This window comes from Anthonomus grandis, chromosome 4, assembly GCF_022605725.1.
Source record: "Anthonomus grandis grandis chromosome 4, icAntGran1.3, whole genome shotgun sequence".
NCBI lineage: Eukaryota > Metazoa > Arthropoda > Insecta > Coleoptera > Curculionidae > Anthonomus > Anthonomus grandis.
Window position 1 is genome coordinate 13601256 of NC_065549.1, and position 15524 is coordinate 13616779.

The window sequence follows — 15524 nt, forward strand, 5'->3', positions numbered from 1 at the left end:
ACAACTGTTTTATTAAAAACCGCATATGTGCCCAGTGAGTTTCCCGCAAGTTCCACATACACGGTATATAAATGTAACTATTCCAATCTACATATATACATACGAAGTAAAACAAAATAAACTTCCCGTCGTCTTTTGTGCAAATTGGTTTAGTTCGAGCAAGTTATAGACATTGTTGCCGAGTTTCCTTTATCAGTGACAACTTCACAGAGGGTGTGAAAGTTTCTACCAAGAGCAATGTTACAAAATGAATAATGACGGTATACATTAATCTAGGTGGAAGTTTACTTGAATTTTGGTTTTCTAGTCTTAGTAAGGGGATTTGGAGTGGCCTAGGGGGCAAAATTAAGATGTTTATGCCCTGTGGGGTTAACATTTTTATGGATCACTTATTAGGATTGCAATTTTTTTTATATCTAAAGATCGAGAGTTTTATAGGGTTTGGTTAATTTAAAAAGAAAACACAAAATCTTTAAGCTACGCTATCCAAAAGCTATCCTCATGATCTGTATCTAAGCTTTAAAAGAAGAATGTAGTCACTTAATATCAGTAATTAACAACAATGAATGAACTTTAAGTTAATACGAGATTAATAGGATTATTTTCGGCAACATGCTTAGTATATTTACCCTTTCAAGAATGTTAAGAAATAAAAGTTCAATTGATAGCAGCAATACCGTCAATCTGTCTTTATGCAGTAATAAACATAAGTATGTTGATACTCATCTTGCTTATTCTCATGACAACTACCTTACTACTGTTAGCCTACTAACCTACCTACTCTGTATCCTCTCAACTTTTATATTTCAAATCCAGGACGAAAGGATCAGACAACAGAAAATCAGAGACTGTGAAGATTTTTTAATTCTTCATCATCCTCATCCCCCATCACATTTGAATAAGTGTTGTAAGTAAAGGTTTCTTAAATATCCTTAATTTCTTGGTCCAATGGAATAGCTACGACATTTAGTAGATAATACGTGGTTCATTCAGATGCTCTTGATGATAAATTACATGTGCAGCAGAAGCAATGCATTGAAACTTCTTTGTGTCTTCTAAGAAAATTGCAACTTATAAGTCAGTACTAATAAGAAAATTAATTACAATGCAAGCCCTGATATGCTCCTTATGGAACTATTCCTATAAGGACTGACTGTATCTGTATCTGTAAGGTGTCGAAGTTGAGCGAACGCTACTGCACTAAGTACCTATAAGCCTCAATATGTGCCTCTGTCAAAAGAAGAAACGAGCCAACTTCAACTCGTTATCTAGCCCAACGAATCAATGTAGGTGATGACATCATTGAGAAAAAATACCCTGATCTTTCTAAGGGATGGATGGGGTACATGGAGAATTCTGCGTATTGATTAAATAGGACCATTGCAAAATATATCCCCATTATCTCGTCTTCATTGTTACAGGTCATGCATAATTGGCTTATGGTTAGTTTCATTTTGAATAAATGGCTAGTCGATTGACAGTGACCAGTCCAGGATACCTGTTACCAGGAGTAAGTTCTCGTTTGGTCAGAGGCAACTTGCGAATAATCTCTGGTTTGTCCGGGAAATTTTAAAAGATCCTTAAATAAATTTCAGCCATAGGTCGATTGAAAAGTCTCTTTTTTTTCTCTCTAGGGAATCGGAACCCTGATTACCCTTACTGTGAGTGTATCCCTTGATCAAGTTAGCTCTTACTCTGTTTTGTAGGAAGCTTCCACATTGCTGCGCTAGTTTTAACATAATGCCTGGTCTAGAGAGCGCATAACTGTCTTCAATTAGCGTTAATATACAGGGTGTTTTTTATTATTGCGATAAAATTTAATTGTTTTATTTTAGTGATTAAAAAATATTAATTTAGTGCCCTGGATAAATTTAAGCAAAAAAGTTCCTATACACATATGTCCTAAACTTTTTAGATTTCACACTACAGGATGGTAAAGTTAAAAGAAAAAACTTTCGTTTTTCGATAAATTTGATACATGTATTTGGGGCATTTATTCGAAAGTTTTTACCTAATTTTTTTTTTAAATGCTAAAAATAGAGTTATAAAAGTAATACTTGATTAAGATAACCAGATTTAGGCTTATGTCTATCCAGAATAGTGATTTTTATTTTTTTATATGAAAACTGTGTATCGGGCGAAAAATTAAAAAATTCAAAAATATTTTTTATCACTAGAAGAACCAGTGGTCCCAAGAAAAACCCTTTCTTTAAAAAAAATATTCAGTTCAAAGCCCGCATGAACGCCAATGGCGAATAGAAAAATTTAAATTATGTATAGGAAAAATGAAATGAATGCTTAGAAACTGTGTACCAATTTTCAGAAAAATATCTATAGGGGTATCTAAAAAAGAAAGTTTTTTTCTTTCAACTTTACCACCCTGTAGTGTAAAATCTTAGACGTTTAGTAGATATATTCATAGGAACTTTTTTGCTTAATTTCGTCCAAGGAACCCGCCTCTGAATTGTCTTAATTAAAAAAAAAAACCTGTATACTGTTTTGTTAGTAACGTTACTGCTCAGTAGTTGTTCTGCTTGACATGATGCATTATACAGTAAAAGCTCTTTATTCGCGGAGTATACGTTCCGTAAATATGCCGCGAATAGAGAAACCGTGAATATGGAATAATAATTTATATGGGATTATAGGGTATATATTCCTAGGTAACAAAATAACAAACAAGTATATACAATACACACATAATATATAAAAAATTAATTTAATTAAAATTTTTGACCATACTGATTAATTATTACCTTCAGGTTTAGGCAATAGCTTAAAAAAATTTGTAATTTTTTCTTGCTTGGCATTTTTTAAAAGCACCTTCAATTCATACTGATATTCAGCAGTGGCATTAGCATGTTGCCTTAAAAATAAGACTTCGTTCCATAGACGGATCAATTTTCATAAAAAAATCACAAAGTTCATTTGCCATTCTTAAACCTTCGCTAAGATTTTTTGAAGTAAATGTCACGTTTGCAGTGCTTGTTGAAGCCTCTTCTTTAATAGGCTGTGAATTTAACATTTCCTTCAAGTCCGTTTCAGTCAAATCTTCATCTTGCGATTCAAGCAACGTCTGAATGTCACTTGATTCTATCTGTCCGAACCCATCTCGTCCTATTTCATTCGCAATTTCGGCTATGTTTGCAGTCAAAGTTTGAATTTACACAGATTCTTTGTCATTTTCTGCAACCAGAGCAGTCCACAATTTTTTCCAGCATGATTTCATTGTGTATGGCTTCAGTTCTTCCAATGACCCTTTTATGTTCACAATGCCTTTTCTATGTCAAATTTCTTCCAGCATTCCATAACATTTATATTATTATCCAATATGATTTTGAAGGTTCGTCTAATTTAATGGAGCTTAAAGGCCTGGATTATTCCTTGTTCCATCGGTTGAAGCAAAGCCGTCGTATTAGGAGGTAAAAATGTCTTTTATATTTGGATGCATAGTTTCAAGTTCGCGAGGATGACCTGGTGCATTTTCAAGAACTAGAACTGCTTTAAAGTCTTAATTTTTTTCTTAAATAAGTTTTACTTCAGAAACAAAACAATCCCGAAACCAGTCACAAAAAATAGCGCTTGTAACACATGCTTTCTTATTAGCACGCCAAAATACTGGCAGGTCGTCCTTGTTTTGATTTTTTAAAGCACGCAGATTTAACGATCTGTAAAGCATCAGTGGTTTAATGAGACAATCACCAGATGCTGATTAGAATATAGTAGCAGTGTAACTCTATCCTTTGCTGCCTTAAATCCAGGGGAAGACTTTTCGCTTTTAGAAATAAATATTTTGTTTGGCTTTGTTATTGAACCAACCTTGCGATGCTTGAAATCCTCCATCTATACCTTCATCAATACTACTACCACCAGGTTCTTTAAAATTGGCATAAAACTTTGTTGCTTGAAGGTTTGCCTTCTCCCGGATTGTTGGACCACTTAGAGGCACCCTTTTTTGGTTGCGGTCTTTAATCCATAATGACAGTGCCACTTCTATTTTTTCTATTGCTGGATTACGAACAACTTTCGCTGACAGTGAAGTTGAAGCTACAGATGACCTTATTTTATCTTCGGATTTTTTTATCGATCGTACAGTTGATTCGTTAACATTGAATGAAGGTGATATCGATGCAAATGACTCTCCAAGACGTAGACGATCAGGCATTTCTATTTTCACTTTAAGCGGTAGCACAGATTTTTTTCACGTTAAAACTCGTTTTTAAATTTTCTTCGTCGACATTATAAATTAGGAAGACATTGGTAGACACGTATTACTCGGTCACAATTTTTGTAAGGAATGGAATAACTAATGGAAAAATGAATCATTAAAACAAGCGAAGCGACTCTAGCAAGACCGCCCTAAAAAATATGTTTGCATTGTATTTACATTCTCAGAAAAGCAGACGCGACGGCAAAGACGGCCCCTGTCAAAGAAACCAATACGGCGGCAATATCATTTAACAATATACTTTGATCTACTTGTTACAACTACACCAAAGTAAGGTCAATTTTACTTTTTTATTAGTCCATTTGACGATGCGTTTACAAAGGATATTCCGTTAAATACCTATTTAAATCCTTTTTATCATTATATATGTACCGACGTAATTCGTGATATGATCCGCGAATAAAGAAATTTTTAGCCGCGAATATAGAAATTGGGTCGCATTTTTTTAATCCGCGAATAGTGAAAACGCGAATGAAGGAAGCGCGAGTAAAGAGCTTTTACTGTATTTAATTAGAGATCTCTAGAGTGTACTCCACAGCCCGAAGGTAGATTAAGTATTGACTTAGTCAGTCAATGCAAAACTGAATCTTTAATACACAATTCTTTCAACTTATCACAATGGTTGACCCTATGAAAAGCTTTTGATCAGTCTGGATATAAGGAAGGCTGCTACTAGTAAATCATTCATAGACATTAAATTTTATATGCAATGAATCGCTCTTATTGACCAGTAGATTTTAAGAATATCATATTGAATGAATACACCTTTATAGTGACTTTAAAACCAGTTTTTCCAGAAGTCAAGTTTAGATAGACTTTAGTTGTCAATAAACTGTTAAACTTATCTGTGGATCATAGAATTTTTTAATGATGCATGGTGTAGCTCAATTATCTTTTCCAATATGCGACCAAAAATATCATGCATTAGCAACAGTGACAATCAGTAGAAGTATATCTATTTGGTGGTCTGGTACAATCTTTATTTTCGATCTCGATATTTTCTGTATCGATCTTTATTTCTTATAACATGCCCCGTTCTTTTAGCACATATGTATTTGTAATGTGAGCTGCCCATGGTATTCTAAGCATTCTCCTATACAGCCACATCTCAAGTGCTTCCAGATTTTTAGTGATGGCTTCTGTGAGTGTCCAGGATTCTACGCCCTACAATAAAACAGAAAAGACATAGCATCTTAAGTGCCTTACTTTCGTTTCAACAGATATGTTGCGACTTTTTAAAGATGGCACACATTTTGTGAAATACTGTCGTTGCTTTTCCTATATGACATTTTATTTCTTGTGCACTATCCCAATGTGGTGTTCAACAATATTGCTATTGTGAACGTGTTAGTTGAGCACGTTCAATTCAAGTTCCGTCGATATATAGATGATCTTCATTTATTTCTCTTTTGTTGATGATTATTTCTTTCGTTTTTTTACGTTGATATTAAGACCATATGGTTGACGGAACCGCGCGATATCCCTGTTTAATCCCACGTTGTATGTTTCCAGGATATTGATCATTTTATGATCAAATGCTTTTTCATAATAGATTAGACATGCATATACAATACAATTTACGTCTCTACATTAGTGGATTAGGACTTGAACTCTAAAGAATGCCTCTCTGGTTCCGACTGCATTTATATAACCAAAATGATTTTCGGATATCTGTTCTTCACATTTGTTGTAAGTTCTTCTGTAGATAATTTTAAAAAACAATTTTTGCATATGACTCATCAGACTGATGGTGCGATATTCCTCGCATTTCTTCGCTACGGGTTTTTTGGGAAACGCTATTCTAATTGCAGCCATTTTTCGGAGATATTTCCAGAGTTATAGATACTATTGAAAATGTCGGTAATCCAGACTATACCTTCATCATCCAACAGCTTCAGAAATTCAACCTATATAGTAATTTTCTAGTCTCACATTGTTTCATTTGTTTTATTGCTATTTCTAACCTCGTGGATTAGCATGAGTAGGCTTCTATCTTCTCCCGACATTGAGTACCTGACCTCTGGTCTTTGATCCTCAAAAAGTCCTTCTAAGTATTACTTCCACCTGTTTTTCAGATCACGTTTGTCAATGATAATTTCTACATTTCCAATAATTTTTACAACATTCCTATTAATTATACATCTCTTTTAAAAAGCGTCAAAGTTGCATGATTTCCAAATTATTTTAAGATATTAAGCTTCTATATGGATTTGATGCTTAAAAAAAGATTTGTAAGGTAACCAGTAAGTTTGTGTAATATTTTATAATTTATATATGCTTTTTTTCTAGGATCTTTTGCATATACCTATAATGCCTTTTTAGCATATGTTTTATTAAAATTAATTTAAATTTTGTTGGGTATTTGTATTGATATGTAGAGACTTGTTTGCCATTTTTAGGCTAGATATATAAGAATAATATGGTAAGCTCGCTTAAAAATGAGCAAAAAAGGGAAAGCAATTTTGCGTTATGCTATGATATTTCCTAAAGTTACTAATTGTAAAACTTTGCTATTTTTTTATTAATAACCGACATCTAATAGTTCTTGAATTAGATATTATGAGTATTTGCTAAAAGTGCTAGACTATGACATAATTATGTATCTTCATTGCGGCCTTTATACAATGCTTTTATTTCAAAATGAAACACCTCTACAATTTTCTTAAAAGACAAAAAAAATACGTCAACCACAGAGATATATTTCTAAGTAAGTGTGATACATCATTTTAAATGGCATACAATTTCCTATTTAATTAAACTGAAAAAAATAAAATCACATTTTATCAACTTAAATTTTGATAGGTCAAATGGTTGCCTCATAGTGTCACAATATTTTAAATAACAAACAATTTTCCATCTTTCTTCGCCAAAAAAATTGATGCAAGTTGAAGCAATTTACCAGTAAACATGTGTGATAATAAACAGTTCATTGAGTTTCCAGGGATGTGGATTGGCAGGCGTGGTGCAATTGAATGGCCCGCACCATCGCCAGACTTAACACCAGTAGTGTTTTTCCTTTAAGGTTATTAAGAAAGCAAAGTTTATAAAACCCCACCTCAAAATATTAATGATTTAACGGATCAAATTACTCGCGAATGTAGAGATGGTAGCGAACAAACATTTGCCAATGTTCGTGAGGATTTTCAAAACAGACTTTATTATCATCTCGTAAGTAACGGAGCATATTTTGACTACTTGAAAAAATAAATTGTATTAACTGATTAAATTGTTTATTTTTTAAACACCTTTTTACACCCTTACAGTTTATAAATCTATAAACTTACATTTTTGATACACCCGTGTGTGTAAAATTGTATGCCCTTTTGAGTAATATATCACACTAAAGGATAGCCATTTGACATACCAAATTATAACGTCGATAACATATCCATTATTCCCAGATATTTTTGGTCACTGTTCGCTGGTATGTCAACAGATTTAAATTTTTTTGGCACTATTGAATAGACATTTTAATGCTGCTTCCATTGATGTGTCATATGATCGAGGTTTTCATTTGAAATAACAAAATGAGGTTAACTGGAGGTGAGATGGTGATTGACAGAACTATGTCAAAATTAAAGTTAAACAATATCCTGTATATCTAAATTGACTTGTGTTTTTTTTAAGGAGTTGTTAAGGGTGGTTCGTTTTGAAATGGAAGCACTGTATATGTTACATCAACTAATGACAAAATTATCTTAGGCCAGACACTTTTCGGTATATTCAAATTTAAATTCAAAGTATAAAAAGTTAATTTAACTCAATATTATACCCAATATTATTTGGTAAAGAGTTGTAAATAAACCTAGAAAACTAGCAATGAATAAGCAGTTGGATGAAGAAGCAGTATGGCACTAGTAAGTTATGTACGCGACTTCTCTCAGTCATTTTCCAGAAATGAAGGAGTAACGGGGGTCCTGAGTCTTCTTAGTCTACCATAACAAAAACGACATTAGTTTAAGAGCTTCAAATGTTAAATATTAATCAAAAGTCCAAGATTCTTGCACTTGTGTTAAAAGGAACGGTGTTAAAAGGAACAGAAGTACCCTCCAGAAACAACCTATTAGTAGTAATAATCTTATTTTGTTGCCTTTCCGAGCTCACAAGTAGAGCCACCATTTTATCCGGGTTTAACAGTAATCCATTTTTCTTGGACCAGACTCTTACTTTTTCTAAACTCTAATTAATAGTGAAAGGATGTAGAGTCAAGAAGAAGGGAAAATGTTAAATAGATTTGCCAATCGTCGACATAAAGATAATAAGAGATAGAAAAGATTTTTAGGCAAGTTAGCTGTGAACAATATAAATAGCAAACGTGCCAAAATTGACACTTATGGTACCCCACTTGCTATCTTGAGAGTTTTATTCCCAACGTAGTGCTCCTGACAAGTCAAGTATGACTCAAAACATCTGACTGCATTTTGATAATGTCCATAAAATTTTAGTATGGCTAGCAACAATTTTTAATTAAGAGAGTCAAATGCCTTCGAGCAATCAGAAGCACAGAAATGAATGATCTATTCATTGCCCGCAGAAGGTCATCAATTAAATCTGCAGTACGGTATCAACGGTACAGTACTGTATGTAAATCCAAATTGCTTACTTGGTAATATATTAAGGGAATTAATATTAAAATTAAGTTGTTTATGCACGTTTCTCTATCACGTTGGAAGAATCGTTTAAAATATTCTTGGATCTTAGCTCATTAAATTGGGATTTTCGGGATAGAGATTAAAACAGCTTGTTTCCAATGATCAGATACTGTAGAAGTTAGAAGTGAGGTATTAATTGTGTTCGTTAGCGCTTTGATATAGAATAGTAGGCACATTATAAACATTGTCGACAAAGGTCCCATCCGTTCCGCAAGCATTCGGCTTTATACTTTTAACAATATGACACAAACCATTTTCATCCACTAGTGAAAAATCAAACTTTTCAGTAAGATTTTGTTACTATTAAAATAAACGAAAAATTTATCCGTATGCTGAGCAATTGAATTAATAAAAAAATCAATAATTTCATCGGGATCTTTAAGCTGAGTTGGAATATCATACACCTTTCTTCTTAATATGGACTAATTTATTTAATGTGCTCTAGAAAGCCTTTGAGTTTTTATAATTCGTTTAGGTTTAGATTGGATAAAGGCTCACTTTTATTAATAGAGGCAGTCATAAACTTTTTCATATTTTTATAAAACAAGAACTTTGCCTGACATTATCGATGGGTTATGGTAATATTAGTTAATGACTACCAATAACTAGAAAAAGCATTATTTCTCAAAAGCATCATTTGTTTTATAATAGGCACAAACCATCAATAAAACTTTTTAGTAAGATGCATTTTTTTAATAGGAGCATAATGGTCAAATAAATTAAGGATTTTTTCTTGAAACAAAATTCCTTTCAAAATGATATGGGGCGCAAAATAAATACTTTCCCAGTTAGTAATTAAAGCAGTTTTCTTAAATTTAGCAATATCAATATTATTCATATCCCTAGTAAAATTAAACGTAATTTGGTTAAATTTTTTCTTTGGTAGCTTAAGGAAATACCAGGTATGTCAATCACACACGTATATTATTACATATTTCGAATGAAAACAATAATGCTGCATTTGCTATCTTTTGTTTTATACTCATAGAATTTTTTTTTATTTTGAAATAGAGTGCCATGAATGCGTTGAAAGTTTCAATTTTTAATCAAGTAATCACAGAAAAATAGTTTTAGTTACATTTTATGATTTAAATCTTTTACATGTGTATTTAAAACGTCTATTTAAAATCCATTAATTTTGGTTTTTACTTTATTTTTTTAAATAGCACATTATTGAGAACAATCACTTTTAAAACGCGGTTTTTTTTCCCAATAATTTGATATAATTATTTTTTAAATCAGTTGATAAATAAGCCCATAAGAAGAAAAAAATTAAGTCATATAAATAAACACGTTTAGTTAATAGAAATAGCATAGAAGACTTTGGTTTCTTGACTAGGAGGCTGCGTTTTGATGCATTCTTGAGTTATTTTTCAATCGACATTATACATGACATTTTGTGAAGTTCAATTATTATTTGTTATTTAAATAAATTGGATGTAGTTTTTGAAAGTATTTCAATGTTTACTAATATTTGAAATGTTTGCTGACTGTATTTCTGAAAACTGATTTAAGTAATAAAACACAATGTAAATTATTATTTTTCCGTGATTACTTGATTAAAAATTAAAATTTTCAATGCATTTATAACACCTTCTTCTAAATTTAAAAAAAAAATGATTTTTTCTATGAGCATAAAACAAAAAGTGGCAAATGTGGTATCATTCTCAGAATATTATTTTATACTACGTAATACGTAAAAATATACCAATTGTCCCATTTAAAATAAAAAAGTTAGTATCACTTCCTGTTAAACCGGAAGTAACAAAAAATAATATATCACAAGATGCTCTTATAATTATTCTATTGATATACCAAATTTCATTTGTTTATCTTGAATAGTAGTTTCCTTTTTCCTGTGTCACCCGGTATACCCAATATCATTTATATCCATCTTACCCCTTTCATTATTTAATAGCGCCTACAACCCATCACCCTTTATTTCCTGAAATGATCCTTCATAACCTATATTTATGTTTGTAATATAATAACATGATTTAACATAAATTCATCCTTTATGAGCATAAGTAAATCATATATACAATCTCTGTAATACTTATGAAGTTATGTAATGATGAAATTTGTCAAATCATCGTTCAACAAACGCCCTATTTAATTTATATATATAATTTAAGTAATTGTATATAGCTGGCATGTTATTACCCATTTTCCATCACTGCTCCAACCAAAGTCAATTTATAAGATTTTTTGCGCGAAGCGCTTACTTTACCCATAGTTCATATCGATGGATCAAAACGACTAAATTGCATGTTTCAGCAGGTTTAAAGGTAATAGGCATGCCATTTAAAATGACAGTGAATAATGCCTTTATCGCTTGAGATTAATTAAGTTTCTTTTCTTAAAAATGAGCGCCTTTAAAAAAGCATCATTAACTTTTTAATATACATTATGATACATTTATTAATTAAAGTGATTTATTGTGAAAGCATTATGGTTATAATAATTTAAACAAATGAAATATTAATTACACTTTTTTTGATTTCCCGTTTGTATCATATTATGAAAATAACTAATTGTATTTTCCGAATTTCGAGGTTAATTAATAATCAGAACATAATTTAGCAAACGCTCGCTCTTTTTTTAGAATATTATTAATTACTTCTGTGGTACAGTGTTATTTAAAATAACAATCGCAGTAATTACAAATATGAGCGAGATGTCAAACCGATTTATATTCATCCTAAGGGAGTAATAATAATGTTTTAAAAATTCAAAACTGAATTGGCGAAACATCAATTTTTAATCCATTTATGCAAAGCAATTTTAATTGATTGCTAGTTAACGATGTAATCGTGATAGCCCGAAATAAGCTGATTAAATCCTGCGGCACAGGCGACACAAGAAATATAATTATTGCATGTAAGCAGAGAAAATTAAATTTTGCTCTCTAGTTTATCGAATATTCTCATTATTAATTTAATCGATCAAAGCGCAGAATGTGATAAAGCAACGTATAGTGAAGCAATAATAGATCAAACCCTTTATGTAAACAGCGTGGAATATACATATTTGATATAGTTAAACATTAACCACTTTGTCTTCCCTTACTATTAATTTCTTTACTAGCAAGGAAATAAGATGCAATTAATTATGGTAAAATTGTCCTTATTTAAATAAATTTTTGTTTCAGATACAGTAAAGGATGCGCCTACAATCCGGCGACGGTCTACTGCAGGCCGTCCATAATAAGAACAACGACATATTAAACTCCCCAAAACGGATCAATACTTTGCAAAATAGCAACTATACTCAAAACGCACAGGTGAGTTTTAAAAACTTATTTCTTTAGAGGAACTTACAAAAGTTAATCTAAAACAACTATTCGGGGCTTTTGAACTTATTTTTTATAGGCTACAGAGAGATGCAAAAGTTAAAATAAGTTAAAACCAGCGATTCACACTTTTTTTAGAAGAAGAATCTGGAAACTAATATTTGTTCTATGTAGGTCGAAAACTACGCTCGAAAACACAAATTTTAAAGATCCAGCCGGTAAATTAGAAATTAAATGGTATAGAAGAAAAGTTCGATTTTTATTCTTATAATCCTCATCTCAGTCTAACGTATTATAGAACGAAGAAATAAAATGTGTTTTATATATTATATTAGGTAAACTACATAATAAAATTATTATATCGAAAAGATCTTAATAATTTAAATTTAGTATTATATTTTTAATTTAAATTTAGAAATGGATTGATGATAAACTCAAAAAAAAACCCGTGAAAAAACTATTTTTACCTTTTTACTTAAAGTACAGAAATTTGCGTTAATGTTTTTTACAGTAACCTGTATAGTATTCTTTGGTCTCTTTTATCATCAAAGGTGCCACTAGCGGAGCCTTTGAGCAGCACCTTTGACAAAACACCGCACAATATAATATTGGTGAAGGCAACTTTATTAGTTACTTTATATTAGTAATAGCTATACTTGGTTGGCTAAAAACTCTTCGATTCTATGAGATGGATATTGCTTGTAAGAATTTCTTTTTTCTCCAGTGCTGCTCCCTGCGGAAGATCTTGGCTTCAGACCAATGGGTGTTATGGTCTTTTTGCAATTTTAACCAGCAAAACTTCCGCAATGATTTTTTATCTATAGCATTTTTCACACCAGCGATGTTAACCATAAACTTGAATTACTCAACACCTACTTTACTAATCTTTTTGACGTAGACGCACAGTCAAAAACAGCTCGTGTCTCGAAAAAAAAAAATTTCCTGGCTTACCCAGGAAATTAAAAACTTAATATATCTCAACATCAAAGTACTTAATAAGTCCAAAAAACAGACAACTTTTGATAATTGGGTGGCATTTTCAACTCCTTAGGAACCAGGTTACAATTATAGTGAAAACTGCAAAAACAAAGTTCTTTCAAATTTCATAACGATCGATAATCTTTAAAATAATTTAAAAGTTGTTGAAGGTTTTACTATATATTCTAAACCTTAAAATACCACGCTAGACAACGTGGAGAATATTAACGTATTTCTAAGTCCTGATCCAGATACTCAAATTTTTACCGGCAAAACTAAAAAAAGAGTATTGCAGGTGACTTTAGTTTTTGTTTCATTAACATCGCTAACATTGAGAAAGCATTAAATCCCATAAAATCTGAGACCATTGGTACTCATGGTATTGGAACTAGAATACTCAGTGTGCATATATTACCAATAATTCTACATTTAAATTACGTAATAAAAATTTAGTTCGTTATATTGAAACACATACGTTTCCTGACCTATGAAAAAGTTAATTTCTACTCCCAATGCCAAAAGCATCATATCCTAATGAATTCAAGGACTATAAGCATTCTTCCAATCATGTCAAAGATCCGACTGAGCTTTCAAATACGTAGTTATTATGAAGTACACTATATATTATCATCCATACAGCAATAATTTCTCCGAGATAATAGCTGTACTATTGCCCTCCTTAAAGTCACCAGAGGCTGCTGATTTTGTTGTTGATTGTGGCATTGTTTTTTGTTGAAGAGTTATCTACCAGGGCAGCTGCAGAATGTAAAACTCAATAGACAAAAATCTAGTAAAATGCATATTCTGAACAACATACAACAAAGGCCAATCATTGGACCTCTTCTTTTTACCATATACACTTCCCACCTATATACTTACCTTAAATACTTATCTACTCATATTTATGCTGATTATTCACAAATGTATCCTTCGTTTTTACCCGAGAAAATCTTAGAAGCTAAAAATAAAATTAACGAGGATATCAAACTTTGTGAAAAACATTGCTTAGAGCTAAATCCAAAGAAATGTCAGGTTCTCCTTTTCGGGCGTACTTCTTCTAAGCAATAGTATTTAAATCTACTTAATATTTTGGCAGGTACAAAAAAAGTGGAACATTTTAATATTGCTAGGAACCTAGGGTTGGAGATGCATATTAATTTGAGATTCTCATCGCATATAAGTAACTGCATAAAAAAGGCATTCGCCTTTCTTAATATAAAATCAGCATCATTTATTAGATATCAAACTAAAAACTCTATTATGTCATAGCCTAGTTCATTCGCAATTTGCCCTTTGTGATATGGTGAATAGTTCTTACTTCTTAAAACAAGATGAGAGTATTCAACGTATATAAAACCACTATATTTGTAGGTAGTATAAGAAAATATGATGATGAGTGGTATAGCTGCAAAAATGAAAGAAATCGGATGGCTATTCATGAAAAAGAGAAGACTACCTTATAGTATAGTGTTATATAATAAAATAAATTGTAATGCGACCAAGGTATTCGTATCAAAAACTTAATTTCATCACCTCAGCATAAATTAAGATGATACGAAAGATCAGTTAGTTACCAGATATTATAGGCTGTACCAAGATATTATAGCAAGGTTCTAGAAAACCTAAAAGGACTAAAGTTTAAAAAAGAAATTTCTAAAATCATCTTAAAATTCATATAGAGATTAACTAAAATTATTTTTGGATACAAAACTTAATTTCTAGTTATTAAATAAATTCTCATGCTTAGATTAGCTTAAGGTAAAAAGCTAAGGTGCAACTTCGACTTTTGTAATAATTTTTATTGCAATAGAGCCCATATTATTATTACATTTTTCTATGTAATTGGGTAAGATAAACAAAAGTCCTATACAACCGCAACCTGTAGAGATTTATTGTAGCACCTCCAAACTCTTTTAGCTATTTATCTTTTGATCTTGAGTCGTCGTTCTTATTAGACTCCAAGGGCGTGATGTATCTGCTTGGTTCTGGCTTATGGTCAAACCTAAACCTGTATAATACTTTACAGTGACACTATACCATGTTCAGAGGATTATTTCCTCCTTCTGATAGACGTTATTGTTTATGATGTTTAAGATTGTCAGGGGCTTGTAGTGCCTAGTAAGCAGACATATTATTATTCTTAGTACCTTTCCGTTGTGGTTCAATGGTTCAAAAGGTCTATGGTAAGTTTGGGCTTGTAAGTTTTTATGAACCTTTTAGCCTGCCTAGGTCCTGGTGTTTGACACTATTAGCTCTGAGATTATCATGAGCAGCCTTTCGGCAGCCTTCGGTTTTATCAAACCAGCTTTTGACCTTCACCACACTTAAATTGTAACTTGACTCTTTCCTGGCTAGCTTGCCCATGGTGGCCTTC

General features: G+C 31.8%; 1 protein-coding gene across 2 annotated transcripts in view; it reads left to right on the forward strand.

Annotated features, from left to right (window-relative positions):
- LOC126735738 (uncharacterized) overlaps positions 1-15524 on the forward strand; it is a 508234-nt gene that overhangs the window by 412498 nt on the left and 80212 nt on the right. For both annotated transcript variants that reach the window (XM_050439822.1, XM_050439824.1), the window contains one exon: positions 12032-12163. In XM_050439822.1, coding sequence (XP_050295779.1) covers positions 12044-12163 — 120 coding nt within the window. In that variant the 5' untranslated portion in view covers positions 12032-12043. The remainder of the gene's footprint in view (positions 1-12031; positions 12164-15524) is intronic.